At 36.4% G+C, this 25,743-nt stretch overlaps 1 protein-coding gene across 1 annotated transcript in view; it reads right to left on the reverse strand.

Annotated features, from left to right (window-relative positions):
• The window catches only part of MEF2A (myocyte enhancer factor 2A), a 48,262-nt gene extending 23,748 nt beyond the window's left edge, over nt 1-24,514 (reverse strand). Inside the window, exons 1-3 of the mRNA XM_009995340.1 lie at nt 24,461-24,514; nt 18,560-18,763; nt 235-366 (exon numbers count right to left, since the gene is read on the reverse strand). Of these exons, the coding sequence (XP_009993642.1) occupies nt 235-366; nt 18,560-18,763; nt 24,461-24,514 (390 nt within the window). The remainder of the gene's footprint in view (nt 1-234; nt 367-18,559; nt 18,764-24,460) is intronic.
• Nucleotides 24,515-25,743: the final 1,229 nt, after the last annotated feature.

A 25,743-nucleotide genomic window follows, 5' to 3' on the forward strand; every position in this document is an offset into this window, starting at 1 on the left:
ATAGAAGCACAAACCATACTTTAGTACTCACTGCGATTTTATGATTCCGCATCATATTATCAAACTCTTCATTAATTTTTTTATATTTTTCTTCTGTATGTGGCGTGAGCACATATGAAGTGTCAGGGTCCGGGCTGTCGCACCCTCTGTGTTCCTTCTTGTTCAGAGCCTAAATAATGAAGTTAATAAAAAGGATCAACAAATAAAAAGTAGAGATAAAATAAAAGTACTTACAGGGCCTCGCTTGAAAATAAAATCACTATCTTCATTTAGTTTGCTGAATCTGTCCTCCGATAGTGGACTGTGCTCAAAGTAATCGTCAGCATCAGGGCTCTCACAACCATTAAGGCCTTTCTTTCTTAAGGTCTGAAATACAATTGGAAAATTCACATACAAATCATACTAACTTGCCAAGAAGTTTTGTATATCACTGAATCATTCAGAGCCACTGAAACTACATGAAACTTTCACAGACAAAACTCACTGATCAACAGACAGGCTTAGTCTTTCAAAATAGTGGACAAACAGAAAAGGTTCATTTAGAGGCATAGACACTCCCAGGTGCCATGTCATGTGTAACTTCAACCTACACCCACCTCCTCTCCCCAGTGTTCCATGCAAAACCCCTTTGAGATACTAGCTGATGGAGTTAAATTGCCTGATATACAAGGAACATTCAAACCCATGCATAGGAGTTAATGTCATCACTGGTAATTAAAAGTCAGTTTACTGGATCTTTAATCAATTTATTTTATCATCCTAATTTTAATACTCACATTTTAAAGAGCATAGAGTTAAACCCTGAGAAACATAGAGGCTTACATTTCCTATCAGATTCAACAACTGCAATAGATTAATATATGTAACACATGGTCTCAGTAAATTACAAAGGCAGGATTTTCCTCCACTTCTATCACCCTGCATGATAATAAGAACTGCAAAAATTATAAAAAGAAATTACATAATCTCTCTCTAAAATTACTTAGTTTGCTAAATATAAGCTTTTTGAGATTTCTTTAGACCATTTTGATGCAACTGCTTTATTGGGCTACTTCCTGTTTCTGACGGAGAACTCACATCAACATCCCCCGGAAAAAACCAAACTTGTCTCCAATCTAAGCGTTACAAATAAGCTACTGAAAGAAAGGATATGAAAATACAGGTCTCATGACCACATTTTAAACAAAATTTGTATTCCTTGTTACTTGTCTTTTTCACCCTATTACAGAAACAGAAGTCTTCCTTTGCAAGTTCTCATTTATTACAAACCAAGATTTTAAAATGCTAGTGACGGAAAAATCATTAATGTTTTTTAAAAAAGGAAAGCAGTATAAATTGTTAAACAGGTATACATTAACAGTACATAAGACAGCAGGAGGATTATACAAGCACAAGGGGAATTGTGTCTTCTTTTTGAGATAAATTATTTATATTCTACAAATTTTACACTAGAAGCCCTAAAGATTTGAAATCTGCAAGCTGGCATTCTCAGAACCATAAAGAAATTGCTTTTTTTCCCATATAGAGGCTATATATTTCTACAGCACACTAAATTTCTGGTATTAGAAAACAGTGTTTGGACTATAGTATTCATCAGCATTTTTTCTTCAAGTGCCACCTACTAATTTTTAGTAGAATAAAATCCACATAAGAATTTCTCACTATTCATATACATGCAAAATACTGACTACTTCTACTTCAGCTTTTAAAAAGCAGTTGAAAATTCAATTACACTGTCTGAAATTCTTTAATATCACAGGTCACCATAAGCTATCATTCCTTCTCAAGTTTCTTGGCTTGCTCTGCGTATCCCACACAGTATCTGGAACTCCCACAAAAATGTAATCCCTAAATCAGCATATGGGGAAAACAGGTGTAGCTTCCCCCAACACCTGTCACGGCACAGATCCTGCTCCTCTAACCAATCAGCTGGACACGTATATGGACTTGGCCATACAAGGACTGGCTGTTTGGCCTCTCAAGGTCGGAGCCTGTTATCCCTCTCCCAGCCCTTCCCTAACAACTCAGCCTGCCAGTCTTCTACACTTTGATATCAGTAGGGAAAATGTTAACACTGTATAATCTGGATTACACTTAACCCCTGCAACCCACAGGATTCTGTAAATAGAATCCAAGTATGTCTTTACTCGGTGTTCAGCGCCAACACGCATATGCTGTGCTCAAGGCATGATTAGAAGCTGCATCTACATACTATAAGGAAAGATCTCATACACAAAAAAAAAAAAAAATAAAAAATAATTCACAGAATGTCTAGTTCATTTCCTTTGAGAAAAATATTAAGAGGAATTTTAGATATTGCAGCATGGGAGATTCATTAGTGCTCCTTTCAATATTCTAAAACAACTAAGTAAAAGCTTTTAAGCATAATGCTCCCAATTCACCCTCCTGGATCTGTCTGAAAATTATACTCAATAGTTGTTCTGATATAAACTAAACAATTTAGTTAAACATAAAAATGCATCCTTCCTTTTGGCGGCCGGTTATTTTTTGTTTTGATAACAATGGGGTTAACTCTGCTTTGACTCATGAGGAAGGAAAATGCCTCAGTATCTCCAGTTTAAGATTCTGGAAACCTTCACTCCAGATGGGGTTCCTGTCATTGTGGAAGGATTTAAGCCACAGTTCACTGTTAAAGATAATAAGTCTGGGTCTGATATCCAAAGCTCTGTCTCCTTATCAGTAAAATGAACTGCCACTTTGAGGACCTAACCATAAAAAGACTGCCAACTTTATCACTGCTGAGTAACATAATAGTAAAACATTCCTGCTCCGTGGCTCGTCCTAACAAGTGGAATGCTGTAATCTGTTGACACGGCCAGGCGAAGCCTACGGGAGACAGCCCAGCCGTGGCTTTCTCACAGGCTGCGGAGCGAGGCGCGATAACGGGCCCTTGCTGGGGGGAAAACAAGGAAGGCTGTGACTACTGGGAATCGCTCCACAGGGACACAGGAAAGCCAAACTCCATAAACAAGTCCTGACTCCACCCTCGAGATTCTTCATACCTAAAATTTGTTATTTCTCTCATTACTGTAAATAACTCGTTCTCCCTGAGCTACTTCCAAGACGTTATCATGGAGACCGTGATTTTATTAACTCTGAAGATAAGTGGTGGTGAGAAAAAAAATGCCTATTAGTGAGACCAAATAATATTTGTGTAACGTAAACAGAGTTTCATTTCTCTGCTGTGACACACAAATTTGTTTGGAATAAAATGAGACGTTTTGCAGTCAAGGCAAATTAATGCAGATAATAGATTTTCTTACTTCAAGAGGTAAAAATAGTATTAATTTTCTAATTTTGCTATTGGATGTTCACTGCAATTACCTTCTGGTGTCAAGTCTCATTTTCCAGATCATCTAAGGGAATGTGTAGCCTTTTCAAAGTACAAAAATACAATAAGGTTATTTATTCTATGATTGCTAAGGAAGCAAAGATGATATTCAACTACCAGTGTAATTTTCTTAGCACAAGCTTCCTTCCATAAAATCCAACAGAGAAACATGAAATGCAGGAGCTTTAAGCCTGCTGAGCCTCCACAGCATGGAATCAAGTCACCACCTTCTCCAAGGTTTGTTCCAGCCCAGCTGCACACAGCTTCTCTCACACAAACTTAAACTGGCTCAATCTGCTGGTCATCAGCAGTCCTGGAAACCAGAAACTCTGAACTAATAAACACAGATTATTGCTACCAGAGATGAAGTTAAGGGACAACCCCCAACTGTCCTCCTCCCCATGAAAGATTCTGGTTTTTATATCCGAGTCTGAAATGACATGTTGCTAATGGTTAAAAAGGGCACAACTTGCATGTTTTGTACTTCAATTCAGTGAGTGTGTTTAAAAAGCCAAGACTTCTGACATTAGTAATCTGGGCTTCTTACCAGCTCTGGCAAAACTGAAGAGAACTTGATTATGTTCATTGTCACCTCAGGAAATAATATTTTTCTGCCTTAAACCAAAGAAGTAGGATGACCTCATTCGTAAAAAGTATTATGAAGTGCAAAAAAGTGTCAGTTCATTCAAAACATTTTCAGTGTCAGGTTTCTTGTAATATTACACAAAAAGGAAATGGTTGTTGCTATCAATGCTACTATGTATCATGTTAACAGCTCTATTTTTGCACTTAACTATCCACACTGGCCAAACAGGATTTTTGTTGCTGTATCATCCCAAATTATGGGGAAAAACATTTCCAAAATTTGACTATGACTAAAACAAAGAGTTATTTCCCCTGGAAAAAGCAAATCTTGCACTTAAAACCTGTGGCTAGTTCTGCTTCTGCTGTTGCAGTCAGAGCACGGAAAAGCTGTGAAACTGCACAAATTTGGACTAAATACTTCTTTTTAAATTGCAATTTTAAAAAGTTTAAGTATTCCTCAGGCCTGAAGTAACAGAAAGGCTCCACTAATGCTGCCAAATATTACTGTTGCTCCAGTAGGCACATGCACCATGGTCATCAAAAGGATTGTTCCATGGTCATTAAAAGAATAACCAATTAAAGTTTCATAGAATCATAGAATCTTAGGGGTTGGAAGGGACCTTGAAAGATCATCTAGTCCAACCCCCCTGCCAGAGCAGGGTCACCTAGAGTACATCACACAGGAACGCATACAGGTGGGTTTTGAATGTCTCCAGTGAAGGAGACTCCACAACCTCCCTGGGCAGTCTGTTCCAGTGCTCTGTCACTCTCACAGTAAAAAATTTTTTTCGGATATTCACCTTGAACCTCCTATGCACCAATTTACACCCATTACCCCTTGTCCTATCACTGGTCATCACTGAGAAAAGCCTAACTCCGTCCCCCTCGCACTCACCCCTTACATATTTGTAAACACTGATGAGGTCACCCCTCAGTCTCCTTTTCTCCAAGCTAAAGAGACCCAGCTCCCTCAGCCTTTCCTCATAAGGGAGATGTTCCACTCCCTTAATCATCTTAGTAGCTCTGCGCTGGACTCTTTCAAGCAGTTCCCTGTCCTTCTTGAACTGAGAGGCCCAGAACTGGACACAATACTCCAGATGCGGCCTCACCAAGGCAGAATAGAGGGCAGAATAGTTTCCTGATGCTCTAGAGAGTTGCCATTCAATAATGGAGAGGGAGATGACACTGCTGCCACTTGCACCAGATTCCAAAGGCTCCTCAATCACAGATGCAGTCACCAAACACTCCCACAGCTCTGTACAGGAAGGACAGGACTGAGAATCACTCTGTCATCCATGATGGGAATAACCGTAAGATCACTGAGGCAAATGATTGTGAAGCTGCCGTCACACCAATAAAAAGCAAAAGCCAGTACCATCAGCCCAGCCTGTAACAATGCCTTTCCTATCAATGCTCAGGGAAAAAAAAATAAAATAAATAAAATTTCCTAAAACAGAGATCCAAGCATATGGCTATTTAGCCATACTGTAGCCTTCAGGATCAGTCTTGCACTCAGTCTCTGCAGGTGGTTACAGAGATCCCTGTTTTAAGGGAATACTGAAACCTCTGTGGGAGTAGTTTGACAAGCTGACAGCAACAACTTACTGCCATGGAAAGTGAAGGATCTTAGGGAAAGTGAAGGATCTTAGAGACCATCCTTATGCCAACTTTCATGTTTGTTCAATCCTGCAGTAAGTCAGTTTTCTTCACTAAAATGACAGAAAATTCTCCTTGGCCATTCTATATTTAACTTATTTTTGCTGGATTTGTTTTCAACTGTAGCAGGAACAAGGTGGTTTTCCAGTGTATAGGCTGAGCCCCCCAGTAGGCAGAAAGAATGGCCTGTCCTTCCTGGCAGCAGATCACTGCCTCAGCCACCACTGATAATGACCCCCTACTTAAAAAGCTGCACCTTTTCTCTCAAGTATTCACAGAACAAAGAACAAATACAGTAGTAACAGCACCAGACTCTCATCCAGTTTTCACTCCTACAATGTGAAACATCAGTAGGAGAAAACAGGGCATACTCCTTTAATGCAGTTTAGCTCCCTTCACTCAGTGCAGAGAGATTTCAGCTGGCATGAACTACATGTACCACTACAGACTTCACATATAGCAAGAAGTCCTGCCGAAAGCATGACAATTGCTTTATGATTTGCTTCCTGTTACATACTATTGCCAAGAAGCTGAGCTTAAAACCAAGCTGGATTTTTCTTTTTTTTAATCAAAATATTTCACTTTCATCACCCTGAACAATACTATGGTGTGTCACCCTTCACATATAGCCATTTGTCCACTATTGCACATAAAATGTATTCATGTGTCCAAGGAGTATTTTTAGTCACTGAAAGCTATTTATAGTTTTTCAACTTCCTGCAGGTTGGTTTGGCTTCAGAAGTATCATCATTTCTGTTTCTTTTCTCTAAATTAACAACATGATTCTGCAAACTCGGAGCTTGCACCCTGCAGTGGTGGGAACACAAATTTTAGCACTGCCTCAATTCCAAGCAAGAGTAAATCCTAAGGGCCGTGTTTAAGTCAAAAGTGAACAGCCAGAGAAAAACAATATAATTCAACTCAGTAACAGTATTTTGTGTTTGAAGCTCAACAACATTATTCCTGCAGGCTTCAATTTTTTTTTTCATAACTAGATGTACTGGATTATTTTATGTAATGTCTACAATTTTTGTATAATTTTCTCAGGCTCTATTAATATTCTCAACTTCAACCACAGAAGCATCTGCAAATTTCATTATGAAGCTCTTTTCCTTTCCTTTGAATAAGGAGGCTACTTAAAGTTTAGCCCTAATATTATTCCTTTCAGTATCCCTGATACAGTTTCAATTACATTTTGCTACACTATCAGCTGAACTTTCACATTCTAACTACAGACATAAATACACACAGCACAAAACAGCACAGTAAAGCAGAGTGGTGCCCAGCTTTCCAAACATTACTGATGTGCATAGGAGGTCAAATTAGATTATGACAGACATTTCCACGAGCTAAGCAACTTGGAGAGCCTAGCTTCTTAAAGAACAAGGCCTCACCAATCTTTCTGATAGGGTCCCTAATCAAAACAACGTATACTAAAGTCAAATCTGAAGAATTGACCTACTCTGCTTTTAGCTTGTATAAGTAGTATTTTCCATACTGGTGCTCAATTAGCAGTTGTATTTCAAAAGCAAATTATTTATATTATGCAAAAATATCTAGACATCAAAAACTCTAGATTCCACTACTTTGTAACAAAGCTTCCTACAATTATGATACTTCTTGGCTAAACATTATAGTATATTAGGAAAAGAAGAGTGTTTAGAATTAATTACTTATTCCAGGGTTTTCAAACAGAAAAATCACAAACCTTCTCAGCCATAGGCCATAAAATACATTACCCTTTAGGCAATTATCTATGTTCAGTTTTAGACAAAGGTATTTGTCATCTACAGATGAAATATGTTCAAGGTTTGAAATTTTATCAGTGTCCCTGTTACATACCACTCTAAGAAAAGACACAGTCTTCTTTCAAATGTTGGAGCACTTCCAGTATCTGGCAAATTTTAACATGTATCCCTAGCTTGCCAAACATGAAAGCTAGCTGTCAAATTCCTCTAAGATACGACAAAGATGGCACTCTGGATTCAAACTCTCATTTATATAAAAAACCCACATACAAAAGGATATGGTATGAAGCCTATAATCTAGCTTGAAACATCTTTGCTGAGAAACATTTTAAATACATAAACCACATGCAATTACTAAAAGAATAACAATGTCATGGGCTATAAAATCCTCTCTTCACCCCCAGGATATTACACAATGCACTGAACTAGAAGGAAAGCTCCCTACTTACATTTATGGAGAAACACTATCTGTAAACTCTGCACTTTAAAGTGCAGTTGCTGACCAACAAACAAGCTGGATCGCTCGCTCCTAAATGAACTTCTTGAGTCCTACAATGATTAGTAATCCATTAGCACTGATAATACTGTTTCCACAGTGAAAGCTAAGTCAAGGTCTCCAAGTCTGATATTTGATGCATGTCTCTTTCCTTTTTCTATACAACTTACAGATTAAATTTTATACCACCAAGCAGGCAGGTTTTCATTTTATCTGTTTTATAGAAAGTACCATCAGCTAGATCTTTCCATTCAAGAGCATTGAATTGCCAGTCTAAGCCAATTTTATTCAAACTTTTCATTAAAAACAAAAGATAAAGTATATCAATGTTCATTTTCAGGAAGCAGAAACTATTCTTTAGCATATAAACTAAATACATTTTATAGTTCTGTCAGGGAATCCAGTCTGCAACAAATAATACTAATGGTAAAACCAAGCAAAACACAGTTCTATGTTAGGATGTTCCAAAGGATGTTGTATAGTAAATAAATGCTTTTTTTTCAATCCTTACTCAAGTGACAACATATATATACACATACTCATCCTCCCATATACACTTCTTCACATACCTGCAATGGTTAAAATACAAAATCAGCAACAGCAGCAGCTGACTGAATGCCTCCTTTCAGCAACAGTACATTGCAGATAGCCATATGGAACATGAAAAGTTTCCAAGTGTAGCAACCCATCTGCATAATATCCTTCATAATCTTTTAGAAGTTATTTAGTAAAAATATTATCTCCTACTCATAGTTTGCCAAGAAAAATTTTCTAAACCCCAATTAGAATTCAGTGATACAAAAAGAACGATTTTCTTTCGGTCTACCTGCCTATGAAGTATTGCTATTTCAAACATTTCTCATCCTGAATGTCTTCTTACAGCTTGAAAACTGGAAAGGATATCAAGAAACCATTTCAAAGCCTTGGTACTCAAGATAACTTTGTATTATCAAAACAGAAATTACAACACAAATAGCAACTACTCTCAAAGAAAATGTTTAGTTGATTCTAAGGATTTATACAATCTTTAAGATATCATTCATATGTAAGATTATGGGAACTGGCTACATTGATGTCTACCAGAACAAGTTTCACTTACTTTAATTTTGGTATGGAAAAGCCATTTTATTTCACCAGTTGGACATGTACAGACAAACAGCTGTGGTGTGTGTGCACACACATGCAAGTATTATCCCAGTTCACACACATGCAAGTATTATCCCAGTTCATCACATTACTGCAAAATATTTACAAAAAATCCCCAAAATAAACAAGTTTGGCAAGACAACTGAAAGCAGGTACATGAAAATGCCAAATGAGGTAAGTAACAGGAAGCAGCGACTCTTCCCAGAAATAAGGAAGTAGGGCACAAGCAGATGCATCTCTCTTTACTGAATTAAAATAATTAAAATGTAGGACTTGAAGACATGAAGCTGCAATAAGTATGTCACAACTCATGTTTTGAACACTGGACTTCTTAGTTATGTGTTAAAGAAAAATACTTTGCAAGTTTTCCTTGCATAATCTTCACTTAGAGTGAATTATTCAAACTCCAAAGCATTTCTTTGAAGACTGTGCTTACCTAATCTAAAAAAGGGATGGGAAATCAAAGGTGGGGGAGGGGGTGGAATCAAAGTTGGGACCTAAAGAGAAGACTGTACAGGAATCAGGGAGAATGAAGCATGAGTAAAGTTTATTCTATCATGTGTAATTCATGTCCACATTGGATAAAGAGGTTCAGGAACAATTAGTCCTAGACCCAGATAAAGACTGGCTCTGGCATGTCTGACTTTTTTTTTCTTTAACTAAAAATACATTATTCACTACCTGTTGAAAGTAACTGATAAATGATTCCAGTTAAACATCATTTAAATATTAAAATCCACACTTCTGCCAATTTAGCTAACTTAACTAGCATTTCATACTCTATACTATAAATTACAGACACATAAGCTCCCACAGGAAATATTACATCACTGATGTGACATTAACAAGATGAAATAACTATCATTGGTAAGTCATAAAGACATTAACACTCCATGTGTACTGATTTATAAGTACTATGAAGAACAAGAATTATATGCTATAATAAGGGCTGCTAGGAGATTTGTAGGTCTGTACCACAAGAATTATCACCATAAATATCTCCTTTATTCAGGTGGTAAAACAGTTATTATGCAAAACATACCAGGTGAAAGGATCACCATGAAGTCCTTTGTTCAGATCACTGCCTAGATGGGCCACACCACTTGCACTGCAAACCTGACAAGGAATAAACCACAACCTCGATCATATGATCAACCCACGCACATGTCAGTGACATGGCTGGGATGTTTTATGACCATACAAAGATCCAGGCCAATTTTTTTTCAAAGGCAAGAGATTCCATCAGGCCTCTCCTGCAGAAGCACCATCAATTTAAGGCCAAAATATGAAGATTATTCAAAAGACAAGAACTACAAACTTCTCAACAGAAATACAGCACATAAATGTGCTGAGGTCCAAAAGACAAGTAAGAGTGAAGCACCCTATATTTGATTCTATCCCTCAATTTTGACATTTTATGCTAAAACACTCATTAACAAACAGCTAGCACTTCTGCTGGATTGGCAGGGTTGACAGCTGAAAAGACCACCAAACCCATGAGTTTCAAAGTCAAAAGCTGGGGTTACATTAACTCTCCACTGAAATCGAGAGTATCATCAGAAACAACAATTTATCTTTCTGTAGTTCCAGGAGATGCATTGTTCAGGGGTCTATTCCTTCTCTGCACAGACTGTGTAAAGTCACTCTTGATTAACAGATGCCATGGTCCTCACTTTGAATTTGCAAAGTAAAAATACACTCTTCAAACTGTCAATACAGAATTTCAAAAGCAGCAATTCTGGAGCAACACAAGGACTGCAGAATATATGAGGCCAGCACAGCTTTAGTAAGTTGTATTAACAAATTTGTTCTGTGACCGTTTGCATGAACTCCAGCATTACCAAGCAGTGAGCTGTTAAGAGTTTCTTGGGAAGCAATTTTCAATCCTGCTTAACACAATAACTCCAGAACAGCTAAACCCAGAACTGGGTCTTTGATACGCATTTCCCGAGCAGTGGGTGTGAGAACTGAGCTTTGTGTGTTTGCCCTATAAATTTAAAAAATGAAAATATTCTCCCCACATATTGCAGAATTGGTTGGAAAAATACCACTTGCACAGCTGGGAAATAAATACAGGAGTTCAAAGCAGAGGAAACCAATTGGTTTTATGTAGCTGACCAGCAGCATCTATTTAAATAAATACTAAAAACAGTCTCCAAATAAATTGAGAGGTATGTGTTATTCACCAAGAATAGAAGCTATATGCAGTATTTTAAAAATAGCTGCTTTCATTAAGTTTTGATTCTTTGGGATGTGTTATCCTACTCCCTACTACAAACAAATACATAAACCTGGAGCCTTAATCACTCTTTGCTTCTAAAGAAGGATGGCAAGTAAGATGAGGATACAGGAATGACTCCAACAAACCCTCATGGGTCTAAGAATCCCAGGTGTAAGATGGAACCTTAAAGGATTTCTCAAATCACTTAAGTTACTCAAAATACCGAAAGCTTGTAATGAGGAAAGATTTAGATGTTTTCTTTTTACTAGTGATATTTGGACATATGATATCATCCATTCCTCTTACAAAGAGATAAACACAAATGGGGAAATTCTCAAAGAAAAAAACCCTGCTATTATGCCTAAGTCAAACTCTTGGTATGTTTCAAAATACATCCACATCACCTATCAGCAGGGTTGCCTCTGCAAAGCTCTCAGTGCACAGGTAGCATACACAAAGGTCTTCTACTAATGGTTGACCTAGATTTACAATTCTGATCCTCACAGCAACACAGCTCCCTGAGAAGCCATCTGATTTCCATTTGAGATTCTACCAATACACAGCAGAGTAAGCTGTCATTCCTTAATTAAGTGATTAGCTTTTTCTGTTAGTTTAATAAAGAAATAAGAACATTACAGCAAATATCATTTCAGAGATAAATCTCACCAGTATAATGATCATAGGACAGAGACAAATCTGAACTAGAAAATAAGATGACTAGTGGTAATAAAACAGCTAAGCACAACCATTATTAGCAAGAGATTTCAGAAACTAAACATAAAGATGCATTCTAGACAAACTGCAGTATATATGCTTCAGTATATATATATATATGCACTTAAATTAGTGACTAAAGCTGGAATTATTAAAAAAATCATAATACCATTACAGCATGATAAGTTTATAACATCAGCACTGTTTTATAAGGTAGAATAAATCTAATGTTCTTAATCCTAAAACACTAGCTATAATCACTGGTTTGTTGAAATTAATCTCCCAAATTAAAAAAAGCAAGGAAGCAATAGGACACCAATGTAAGTGGTAACTGTTCTGCTCAGCACAAAATACACAGGTGTCCTATCACAGTAATTTTAAATAAGTATTTGCTACCTTGACCACATTTTAAACTTTTCAAGGAAGCTGTTTCTTCCAGAACCCTGAATGGGAAATAAACCTCAAAGCGTAACTTGTTTGCAAGCCACATTTACAGAAAACACTGGTACTAGAACCAAAAACAAAACAAAAAAATATTAATCAAGCTACATATATTTATACATCCATATATCCAAGTTGCTGATTAATCATACTCCAGACAACTTCAGTTTATATCCATTCTCTCTTTTTAAGGTAAGCCAAAAGTGAGATTTTAGTCCTTAACCATACATAAATCCTCCTCAATCATTTCCATAAAATGTCTGAAAGGCATTTGTATGCAGTCTCAAATTATTTGAAATGTTATATGCAGCATAATGACATTTACATAATCATTTAGCAAATCAAGTCCAATAATACCTACATTTTCCTCAGCATCGTGAGCAGATTACAAAGTCATTTCCTTATTTCACTGAAAATATTTTTAAGCATCTTCCTTCTTTTAAATGTATACCACTTATTTCCACAGTGTGGTCCATTATACTTGGGAGACAAAAGTAAGTGGTCCAAACCACAAAAACACATGATAATACTATTCACAGTATTTATACATATACTATTATCAATCCAAAGCTCTTTGCTTTTTTTTTTCCTCTTTTCCCCCCTAAGTATAACCCACTTCTGGCAATTCTCCATCAAACATGAGGAATGCAAAATACCATGAACTAATCAGCATTGTCAACCTTCCTGTTCATGGTATCACCTCCAAGCACTACCTCTGTTTTCTAAAGCTGAGATAGTGATACCGATACTTCATGTAAATACAGATATTTTAGTCACCTACATTAAGCCTCAGTTACCAGTTTCAATCAAAGCTGGTTGCAGGGCATTCACTTCCTTTAAAAATACATTTAAAACTTACCATGTATTGTCTCTTATGAAACATTTCAACGACATATTTTTGAAGAATGAGATCAAATTTTCATGATCTTACTTTTTAGGTTTGAACAGCAAAACATGGAATGCCAAATTGCTTGCCAAGTGCATAGCTAGGCTGGATATACCAAGTATTCACCAAGGAATGATACAGGATCAATTAACTGAATATCTTTCTCATCCTATTTTGTATGTGTGCAACCATGTATATTGAGAGAGAATTCCCAGTTCTTCAACTTCATGTGAAGCTTACCCAAAATTTTATAAAAGAAGCTGTGAACCAATTGAAGTGCTACCAAAATATCATTAACATCCCATAGTTAACTACTATACTGTATGACACATCAGTAACAGTTCAAAATGCATGTTGATAATCCATAGCCTGGAAAAGAAGCAATGCTAGAGATGAAAAAAAAAAAACAAACTAGATTAAAAATAAAAGCAAAATGCTTTTGGTTTATAAACACAGTGTTTCAACATCAACTTTTCTGTTTATGCTCCCCACACTGTTACACTTGTCTCTTGGCATATGCTCCATCTGGCTGTGGAGATGCATCTGCTTCTTTATGCTGTGGGCTCTACATGTGCAGATGAGCTCCATGTTCTTACTCAAAGCTATGAGCTGACAATCGTGCATCTGATACTGTCTTATGTCTATGACTAAAGAACACACACTGCTCTTCTAACAGCTCTTCATTAAAATGTTGGGAAAAGGCAGAGAAACAGAGGGTCTGTTTGGTATTTTAATGCAAGACAATGCACTGAATAGAGCTTCTGTAAGATGAAACTGGTTTATTTAGACTACTCTAAGTAGCAGCACATATATTTATCTGCTGTCTTGTTTCTGTCAGAACTATGACATGACCAGTACCCCACCAAGCCATTACAAATATTCCTTCTTGTTAGAGTCAGCACTTCCCAGGTTTAGAAATTTAATAAAATGTCCAAATCATTTGGTGTAAACACCAAAAAAAAAAAATTATTATTCCAATACAGCTGTCTTTTCAAGGATAAGTATGTTTACAGTAATCACATAATATAGCTTTGAATAATTTTATTTATTTTTTTAGTTATTATTTTTATTACAGATTATTGCATATTTCAAGGACAGCTGTCAGTAAAGAAGCCTCATACAGCACATTATACTACACTGAAAACAGCATTAGACTATAGAGCACTGAGAAGGCTCATTAACTGACACCTACCTGAAAATTCTCCTGGGTACAGATGCAAACCAGCAAAGTAGGTCACATTTTACACAGGCTTCTAAAATTCAAATCACCTCAGTTTGATGAAGTGATATGATGGAACATGCACAACCCACCCACGCCAATGTAGGTAAAATAAACCCTATTTTGCTGTATCACTCAAAGAACATCAAAAAGGAGATAAAAGATAAAAAGTCGAGCTACACAGGCAAGAAGAGCCTGTCTTCAGCCCTTGGCTCCCAGAAAAAGCTGGAGGAGGGGGAACAACTGCTATTTTATGAGGCCCTCTTGAGGGACAGAAGGACTCAACACAGAAGTGTTACCTTTTGGGTAATCTCTACTAATCTTAAACCCCTCTACACTAAAGAAGATTCAGTATGAGTGTCTGTCCATGTCCCTTTCCTTTGGGTCAAAAAAGAATGAACGCTCAAGGTTGGAAATTGTTCTCTATACATTAAAACATTCTGTCAACCATATTGACACAGAATCCTGATAAAACCTGAAACTCTTCCCATTTTATTCTGAACAAGTACTCTACTTCTCTCTTCACGAAAAATAATTACTTGCCAAGAATAATGTGCTACAGAAAAAAAGCCCATGAACATTAAAGCATCAAATGCTCTAACACCTACAGCAAGACCTTCATAAACAGACAGTGCTTTGGTGTAAGTCTTTAAATGAGCCATTGCAGCTTTGTAATACTAAATACACAATCCTAATATGCCAAGAATTCAAAGCCCACACTGAAGGAAAGCTTCACTTGTTTAATATTCCTATACAGCCCATCTAAACTGGGCAAGTACAGTAACCTTTACTCTAGTAACTATGAAAAAATAAGACAAATGAAACCTTATTATACAACAGAACAAAACCTCTCTCTCATCTGATGTGAAAAGGACCACATTCTTCAAGAGGAAGGGACATTGAAGAATTTTTTTGAATTATAATTTATATTTCTGAAGTAATATGAAAAGACCATTTCAGAATTTCAACAGAAGATAGATTTTTTTTTTCCCCTCTCGTGAGATTTAAAGGAAACATCACACTTTATTGAGAAAAAAAGAAGCGGGGAGGGACAAGAAAATATTAACAGAAGTTAAAAAGAAAAATGGTATTTATGAAAATACATAAAAGGAATAAAGCATCAGAAAAAAGTAGGTACAGGACAGTAACAGAGCATTCACATCTACAGTAACATGCACAGTGAAAGACATAAGGGCACATATAAAAAAATGTTAGCATTCATTTAAGATGACAGTGCTCTCCCTCCTACTATGTTTTCACACAAACGCTCCAGCAGTAGCAGAGATACCAAGCTCTGGGCATATGAAAGCAATTCCTATGCCAAAATTGAACAGGAGGCAACTATAAGGGGAAGATGGCTCATCAATTTCACTTAATCATCTACAACATTATCCAGTGCTGAAAATAAGTAAAAGTGGATTTTTTTCTTGCCTTATACATCTTTTGAGCTGCGTAGAAATATCTTTCTAGTACAGGAAAAAACCCAACCCTCCTGTCATGCATATCAGGAACACAGTGGGTCAAGACTAGCTTCACAGTGAGCCTACATCACAATAAATACCATCTGTCACATTCAAGGAGGCAAGTGAATTACTAAAACATGAACTAAGGTATATACATCAGCTATAACTCCATTAAATGGGATTATTTATTCTAAGTTGATTTCTACATTTGAGAGATTTTTTGGGGGGGAGGTTGTAATTTGTATTTGTTAAAATTATATTCCTACATAAGCAAAATAAAGAGAAGCCATTTTACATTGTCTTTCAGAACATTTCCAAAAAAGCTGGTGCTGCAACTTCACCTCTGTCATGCCACAAGCATCCATCAGTGGTGAAATTAGCAGTGAGCTTCTGGGAACTTGCTGCTATTTAAATACAGAGTCTTACTCTTCCCCTATCTCACGTCTCCTCCTGTGTTCCTCCCTACTTATGCTGCATCCATCACTACATTTGCTCCAAAGCACATCATACTCTCCACTGAACCAATTCAGCTTTATTGTAAGGCAAAAAAAGTAGACAATTTTCCATGGAATTTTCCACTGAAATGTTTTTCTAAACCAGACATGATTTACTTACAGTGGGAAGCAAACCATCTGAACCCAACCACAAATTATATCTCTAAATTGCCCAAAGAATAATGCTAACAGACAACAAAGTTACCATAAAGGCAGAGCAAAACTGAAATGCAATCAGTTGTAAACAATGAAACTGCAGTGTCTCTCTGAAACACTGTACTTTTTTTTTCTTGGAATCCAAAGAAAATATCAATCTACCTTACATATATTGACCTTATATATATCTCATTCTACATATTTAACTCTCCCATCCAGAAGACAGCCATAATGTATTTTCCCTGCAAAAAGGTGTACACTCCACTCTTTGGCTAAGTAACTTTTTTTCTAAGAAAAAACACAAATATTTCAAGCAGACTAAGGAGCACACAGGACTACTCTGAAGAAACTGGGAGATGCACTCCAAAACTATACTATGTTTTTAAAATGAGAGGTAAAGTCCCAAGTCCCATACAGTCAATTCAAAGGAAAATGAGAAAGAAGTTGCAGATGAGTCCTTGCATGTTCCCCCAGAATAGAAACCATATATTCACCTGGGTGCTAACTGCCCTTTTTTAACATAGTTGCCAAACACTTGACACTGGTAAAAAAAACCAATATCAACAAATTAAAAAATCAAACCAAACAAGAAAGCCTTGTGTTGAAATTATTTTGGAAGAGGTTTTTATTCCTCATGGTGTGAGGCAGCACTACCATTACAAGTCATAAAACAAAGAGGCCTCAGATGCAAAATAAATCAGCCTGCTTAACTGACTTGCTTGCATCTCTATCTCAAAAGTCATGCCTGTCACAGTCAAAAGCCCACCTTGAAAGAATTAGGATTTCCCTTCCTCTAGAGTGGCTATCCCTTATTTATAGTAATCCAGTGACTAAGTAATACTCTTTCAACCCTTCAAAGCTCATATTATCCTTCTCATTAGTACTCAAAACTGAAGACAAGTTGGGGAGGTTTTATTTCAGATCATAAAAGACAGTTGACAAATTGGCAGAGAATTTTCTCAGAAGGAAATAAAAGGCATTTGTCTCTTCCTCAGTTTTGTCAATCTGATTTTTGCTTGAAAACTTACAAGATCAACTAGTGCGCTCCCTGTACTCTGTGATCCCCTTGGCAATAGACTCTTCAGCTACACAAGGCTAATCACTATTCCTAAATCATTCCTAAAAAGCAAGGCATTTGTTCTGAAGACAACTTCAGAATTTAAATTAAGCACTTAAGTCAGCCACCTGTTTTGGTCTATCTACAGAACTACTGAAGACATGACTCTTATCTGAAATGCAGTTACAGTACATAAAGGCTCCAACCGCCAAGAAAATCCTTGATTTCTACTGCACCTAATATAGAAATTAAGTACTGGAAAGACTTCTATTTAAAGCAGAAGCATAATAAAAGTAGATGAAACCAATACCTTTAAGTAAATACATTTGTGCTATTCTATTACTACAGAAATTCTACTGCAGTCATTCTACTGCTATGTTTTAAATACAGAGTGACTGGACAACAAATTTTACTAAATTACTTTGCTCCACAGATTAACTTTTTTTGTTTGTTTTTGGCTGAACAAGGGGCAGCACAGATTGATTTGAGCCATGTGCAGCATTTGACCAGTAAAGTGGCTGTTACCTCAGAAAAGGGGCCAATTGTAACTGTCTGTTAGGCTGAGGGCACTTTTTGGACCTTAGTCTTCATCCAATTGACTTATTTCCCTTAAAACCTTGAACACTTCCTGCCTCCCTCCCCCAGAAAAACAATCATCTTTCACACCTCTGTTTCCATGGCCATATGTGTTGAAATCAAACATGTTTCCCAGGAACTGGCAGGGGGTGGGGGGCAGATGGGAAAACAACATGGCTGTAAATACAACTTTCTGCCTTTGATACACCAGACTAAAAACAATCATTTACATTTTATGACAAGGTTTTAAAGTTAATAATAAATTTGTTTAAAGTATCTTAAAATCCTCTATATTGCTCTATATTTGAGATATTAGGGAGAAAACTGATGTATCTTTTCAAATTGTTACCTCAACAATATCTGAGTTGGTTCTGCTTTCATGGGGCTCGTTGTATTCTGTGTATTTAAGTAGAACTTTGTCCATATCAGTGCTGGCATACTGAAAGAGTTTGTTAGAGCTGTTAAAAATGATGAGTGCTATTTCACAGTCACAGAGTACACTCAACTCATATGCCTTCTTCATTAATCCAAACTTCCTCTTTGTAAAGGTGACCTAGAGAAGAAAGAATAATGATTATTTTTTTAAAAAACACACAGGAAGGGTCTGAAAAACTACAATCAAGCATTCAAGGAATATACCAATCAAGCCTACACTACTTATTCTTAACACTAAAACAACTGACGTAAGTGAACACAAATACAAGTTTAAAAGAAGAACTGCCTGTCATATCTGGGAGCCACTTTTAGGGCCAATGCTCTATATTAGACTAAGCTAGACAAACACACCCCTTCAACTCTTCCATTGGTATATGAATATGAATATGAAGAGGCTTTATAGCTACTAAGAAGAGTTACATTTTAAATTCTGCAGGGTCCTCTAACTGTACTTCCTTCTTTTCAACCAACACTGACCTCCCAGGAATCACAGTATCTCTGGATCACATCATCTCTGATGATCACTTGTTCTGTAACTGGTTTATTCAAGTTACTCACAAACTTAATTCTAATGAAATCAAAGAAAACAGCAATATCAATGGAAGCAACATGGTTACTATGTAATAGGATTTATGCAAAGTAATATGATTTATTATGCAAAGTTAAGAAACATACTTTGTTTTGCTATTAAACCATCTAATCAGATTCACTTATACTTTTAAGCTGTTTCCTGCCACTTGGAAACATCACAGAAGAATCATTCTGTCCAATTTCAAATCCTGTCAGGAAATAAATCCATTACAGAACAACCAAAAAGTGCCATTTGCCCACTGCGGAAGGGGGATAGTCAGTTACAAAAATCACCATCAATTATGAAGAAAAAAAAAAAAACAACATTCAAAAATTGATTCCTTCTATAAGAAGGAATCCTTAGTTAGGGATATAAGAATATCAATGTATTTGACATCAAGCTGAATCCAACACAGGTCTGATGCTGAGGCCATTTTTTTAATGGACAGTATTTTTATTCATGTCCTCCTAAGTGTCTCAAAAGCAACTCATGAAGTCAATGTTCTGAAATATTTTAAACAGAGATGCTATTTTGGGTCTAGGCTTTCAATCTGAGCTTCGGTGCTGAATGGAACACCTCTATGGCCATATGGACACCCCTATATTACAGTTCAAAGTGTATGCCTCTCTGACAGGTAGGTGACCTACATGTTTAACAGACAACAGCAAGAATTCTTTTGCAAGATAGGAATGAAGTAAAACACAAGAAACAATCAAACCTGTTTTGTGGGTTTCTATAGTCTAACATGTTAATTACCCAGATGTACGTCAAGTTTTTGGAAGATGGATGGGAAAATTCTATGTATACACACCTCGAGGCATTTTTTCCAGAAATTAGTATCTCAAGCATATTACTTTTTTAACACCATCCACAATACAGAGTATATACCATCCTTCCCACCACATCAAGAGTCTCAGAGGGATACAGACAGATACCCTAAAACTATGTACAAGGATGCTGGCAATAACTGTATTATTAAAACAGTATATGCACACTTGGCTCTTCCATCACAAATGTTTGCCAAGTTACTGTGACCAGAGATTGCTCTCCAGATGTAAATCAGTATCCACATCCACAGAAAAAAAGAAGTTGAAAGAAATATTTAAAATGTATTTTAGCATGTGTCTCTTCCCCCTAAAAATGCAGCATGCCTGTGATTTTTGAAAATCTGGATGATTTACACTTAGCCACAGTAGAGATGGAGGTAATAAACGGAAGACCTAGAAAGATGAGAATATGGAATATCAGACATATTATTACAACCACAGTTGCACCCAACTTCCTGTGTAGTGTTTTTAACTTAGAAAATTCTTCCTGTTTAAAGATGACTAATCACAGAGCCTTTTGAAAGGCTTCAATAATCCATATTCAGATGAAAAGTGAATACTTACCATAACTTTTTTAATTCAACCCTTTTAAAGCACCTTTGGTGAGAAGCTCCATTAAGATACAGCACTGTCTCTGAAACCATTTTATGTAATAGTGCTGTAACACATTCAAGATTCAACTAGAGTAAGCAGATCTTTTTATCTACTTATTGTTTAACAATTACAATACATTAGTGGCACAAGATGCCAAAAAAATTGACAGACTTCACCTTAATACATCTGCTGTTTGTATTTTAATTTCAGTTATCAATTCAACGAGTTGATTACTGGGCTGTACTTTTCCCAAATGCACGTGGAAACATGACTATTAACATATAATAAAATAGAGCCACTTTTTAAAGGAATTTTTTTTAAGTCTCCTAGCATTTTTTACTTTACACATGCCTTCTTTTGGAACACTTGGGATTTATTTATCCTATCTCAGATGGGACATTAAGAATTACTTTGGATTCCCCAGGGGATTTGGGAAAACTGTGGTTTGTTTGTTTTTTAATAGCCGTTGTTGATCTGGATATTTCAATTACAAGATACTTAAAGAGATTATTACTCAAGTATAGACAGATGCTTATGATTTGTTTTTGTCAGGAAAAATGCATCATAAACAAGATGTGTGTGTGCTACATTACTTCAAGAAGTCCTTTACTATTTGTCTTGGGAGATGCTCAGCTAGCATCCATTTCTCATTTTGTGTTTGGACAGTGCTCAGCAGAAACCCTACCACCACTGGAGTCCAAACCTTCCTGGGATGCACATAGCCTATTATAAACTCAGCTTTCATTTAAAAACTCAGAAAGCAGAATATTAGTTCTACAAATTTCTTTTTTCCGTGCCATTTAGGACCACACAAACAAAAAATATGTACCTTTATTACAAGCCAACGGCTTCCTCAGCACTACTCTATTTCTTAGCAAAAAGGGGGGAAACGAGAGAGCAAAGGCTGCAAGATTAAGCTCCTCTGATATCTAATTTACTGTACATTATTCTCTTCAGCTTAATGAAGATAAATGTCATACCGCTCATTCAAGCAGATAAGACTGCTTAATTAATAATACAATGACAGTCTCATGACTATTGTAATCCCCAAGAGTAATGGTCCATATATTCTGTTTTGAGCTCACATACAATCCCACCAGAAATAAGATGCCGCTGTTAAAACAACAGTTTTTTTCCCATTGACATTACACAAACTTGCTCTGCAGGCAAAGCTCTATGCCATTCTACTCCTACTTTCAAACAAAGAAAAAAAACCCTAAACATCATACTAAACATCTAAACAGGACATCATATGCATGTTTATGAGTGGCCTACTAGCCAGCTACATATACCATAGAAAAACTAACAGAATACAACTGAACTATACTTTCCACTCAGCAAAACAACTCCTACTGGCCCTCCTTATCTGGGTCAATGAAAAAATTCTCAAAAGTAGATTAATACCTAATAAATATCCTTTGTTTCAGGGCATTTTAGTGTGTTTAAACTCTATATACTAGCTATGAAAACCACAGGACACCAGTGGAGTTAAAGAACACCATCAATACCTCTACACATAAAAAAATCTGGCTCCACTAACAAAAGCTATTTTATCTCTTCGAAACCTTTTAAAAACAAGAATTATGCTATAATTATTTCAGTTTCACTAACAAAATGATAAAGCAAGCCTAATTCCATTTTTAAGGTAGAGCTTAAAGTCTCTTCCTAGACATTAAAGAGCTCAAAAGACTGCTAGCCAAAAAACAGCCAGAAACAAAACTTAGAACTGAATCCCCATATTTTGCTTCAGCCACAGCAATGGTACAAGGGGGCTAAAAGCTGATGCAAAAGCACTGTTTCGCCTCCTCTCCATTGTTCCAATCTGAACAGCAAGATGGAGATGCAAAAAACCACTCCCTCTGAAAAAAATCCACCACACCAGAGTCAGGGTATAGTATAAAGACACTGTATTTCAAGCAGAATAGAACCACAGTCCAAATAAGTTTAAAAAAACCGAGAGTCATCAATTTCCATCTCTTCAATGTGCCTGAAGTTCTAGAGCAAGATCTGAAAGAACTGAAGTTATTAATTCATCGAGTTTTACTACGTGTACTTAAGACATTTATCTACATCAAACATAGAGTCACTGTGTGATTAAAGCTGTTCAAACACAATTCTTGGCTTTCTCCCAAACTCCAATAATACTTTTCTTGCTATATATAGTCTTCTCAGAGTTTACATTGCTTTAAAGGGACACAGGGAGAAAAACAAGCCGATTTCACACACAAAACAATGAGCTCTGAGCTGATGTGTCAGCAGCAAGACAGTCCTGTGGAATTCTGACACTACTCCAACATCACACTGACACTCAGAAGTTAAAAAAGAAAGTCAAGTACTAGCAAGGGAACAGAGAAGAAATATCAATACACCACTATATAAGTCCAAGTTTTGCATGCATCTTGAGCACTGTGCAGTCATGGGTCCCTTTGCCACTAAAAATAATGCAGCAACACTCAAGGAGGTTTAGGGAAAATTAGTGACAATGGTCAAAGGCATGGAATAAATAAAGAAAAGGTTTTAATATAGATTAAAGCAGCTAAGCTAGCATGCTTCAGCCTGAAAAAAGTTACTTTAAGAGGAAATAAGAAAATAAGGCAGAGGTCCACAGAATAACAAGCAAAATGGACAGGCTAGACAGGGAGTGACTGCAGCCTCTTTCATGCAAGAGCAGAACCATGACTATGCATAAACGAGAAGGTTTTTCTTGAAATAACAGGTAACAGACCTATAGTAAATCCTAGCCAAAAGATGCTGTAAATGCTGCAACTTCACAAAGGCTCAAAGGGTAACAGAACAAGCTCCGTGGCGGGGGGTGGGGAAAAGAAAAAAAAAAAACAAAAAACATTAATGGTTACTAAATCTACGGAAACCACATCCAGCTCAGGAAATCCTTGAGCTAAGAATAGTCAGAAGCTGGAAGAGGATTACAGACCAGTGTAACATGTGCATCTTTAGCCTACACTGATTTGCTTATGACCATCACTGGACAAAAGACACTGGCCTATGGGAATATTTGGTCTCATCCACTATGACTGTTCTTAAAGATCTTGCGTCATTCCTACAGTACTCTTCCTTCCACACACCCTCCTAGAAATTTCAATATCCAATTTAAATTTTACTTTGTATCTCATGTAGCAATTCAGCCGTTAAAAGGAAACAGTACTGCTCAGTCATCAACTTTTGGTACCTTTCAAGGTTCACAGGACAACTCTTTATTAGGCCAAAAGCAACCAAGTAAGTAGCTTTTCAAAAAATGGGACTTCTTAGCACTCCTCCCTTTTGACTGACAATTTTTAAAGTAAACAGCTCTAACAAAGAATATAAATCAATACTTCTAAACAGAATCAGGTTCATGAAATTCATTTCTATATCCAAAGCATTGCAGTTCCTAGTCCACAGCCACATCAAACTCCACTGCAAAAAAAGCCGCAGCAAATACTTCTATTCCATCCTTTGTGAAATCCTTATTCTTTCTCCATCTTCATTACCAAGCATTCCTAGTAGCTATCAGATCAGGTAAGGCTTCTGCTTCAACACAATTCTCCAGTCTACTAGAACAACAGACCACGGTTCCATTTAAATTGGAGTGAATTTTAGAGTGAATTTGTTTTAACATAGTAATTGATCATACTTATGAATAACAATTTCTCCTACAACAGTAGTAAAAGCATTGAGACATATTTTTTATTTGTATTCTGTATCTGCATATACATGAAGACAAAGACTGGCTTTGGAAGAGTGAATTAAGAATAATGTATTGAAAGGCCATATAAATTTTTGTGATTACTGATCAACTTTTTCATGCAGACTCCTTGTTTCTCACCTGTCTGTTCCGTTCATCCATTATTCGTGTGATCTGTATTTTCTTTCTCCCCATTTTCACTTCTTCTTTCTTTTGCTTTGCAATCCAGAAATATACTAATCCAAGAAATTTCACTCTTCAGTATTCTAACACATGATACAGTTTTCTTATACTTTGTCTTCAGCTTGAGAACAGATTTCTATTTCTTCTTATAAACCCCTAAAAAATAAAATTTTGAACAAATTAATTTACAAGCTAATGAAGAAGAAGCATCATTTAACACTTGCATAGCCATAAAATATAAGCATGCATAAAATAATTTCAGTGAATAACAAGTCTTTTCATTAGTGAAATATTATACTACATACTTCACTCCAATTAAATAAAGCCCAACTAGTTTTGTAAGTTCTGAATCTGTAGTTCGCAGACCAAGTATTTAATACATTTTCAATTGGATGCCTTAAAAATTTACAGTTGTCAAAGGGAGTGGAGCTTGCCAATCTAAGCTTTAGCCCTTCAGTGATCTGAGGTTTCCAAAATTTACCCACAGTTTGGTAAACTCCATTTACTTTTAGGAAACCTTATAGGGAAACCACTTTGTGTTTCCTGATAGTTTTACAAGACAAACATTATAATAATGAAACAAAGCCATGGCAATATCAAGTTTCTGTTCCTACTCTGAATTACAATTCATTTCCTGAGATAGTATTTGGAGTTTCATTGGGAAGCAGAAGGGAGAAAGAAAGAAGGAGTACTTTTAATTAAAAAGGACAAAGACCACAAACAATATTTTTCCAACAGAACTATTTAACAGCTACCAAGACACCACTGAATAATTAAGACATTCACACAGTTTCTCTCCCTATAATAATGTGCAAGTTGCACATTTGCCAATAACCAATTACCAGTCCAGCACTTGTTTTATTTTAGTAAACTGTTTAGAAAGATACAGGTGCATGCAACCCAAAAAGCCAGTGTGCTGTCATTATATTTCAATCTGGTACTAATGCACCAAAATGACTTATTAAACACTGATATTTAACACATTTCAGTTTAAAAAATGTACTAAGCCATACTGCTTGATCTATAGGATAACATTAATTCAACAGAACTGGAGAACAACTGTAAACAAATAGCCTCTAGAACACCAACTACAAGCTCGAATGCATAAACATGGAATAAGTACACCTTATTCTATTACCAACTAATAGTCATTAAAATAAAGGGGGAAAAACAAGCCACAATATTAGCTTATATCCTCTGTAACTTTCCAACCAAAAATGTCTTTTAAAATCAAGCCTTGC

This window comes from Chaetura pelagica, unplaced genomic scaffold, assembly GCF_000747805.2.
Source record: "Chaetura pelagica isolate M959 unplaced genomic scaffold, ChaPel_1.0 scaffold453, whole genome shotgun sequence".
Lineage (NCBI taxonomy): Eukaryota > Metazoa > Chordata > Aves > Apodiformes > Apodidae > Chaetura > Chaetura pelagica.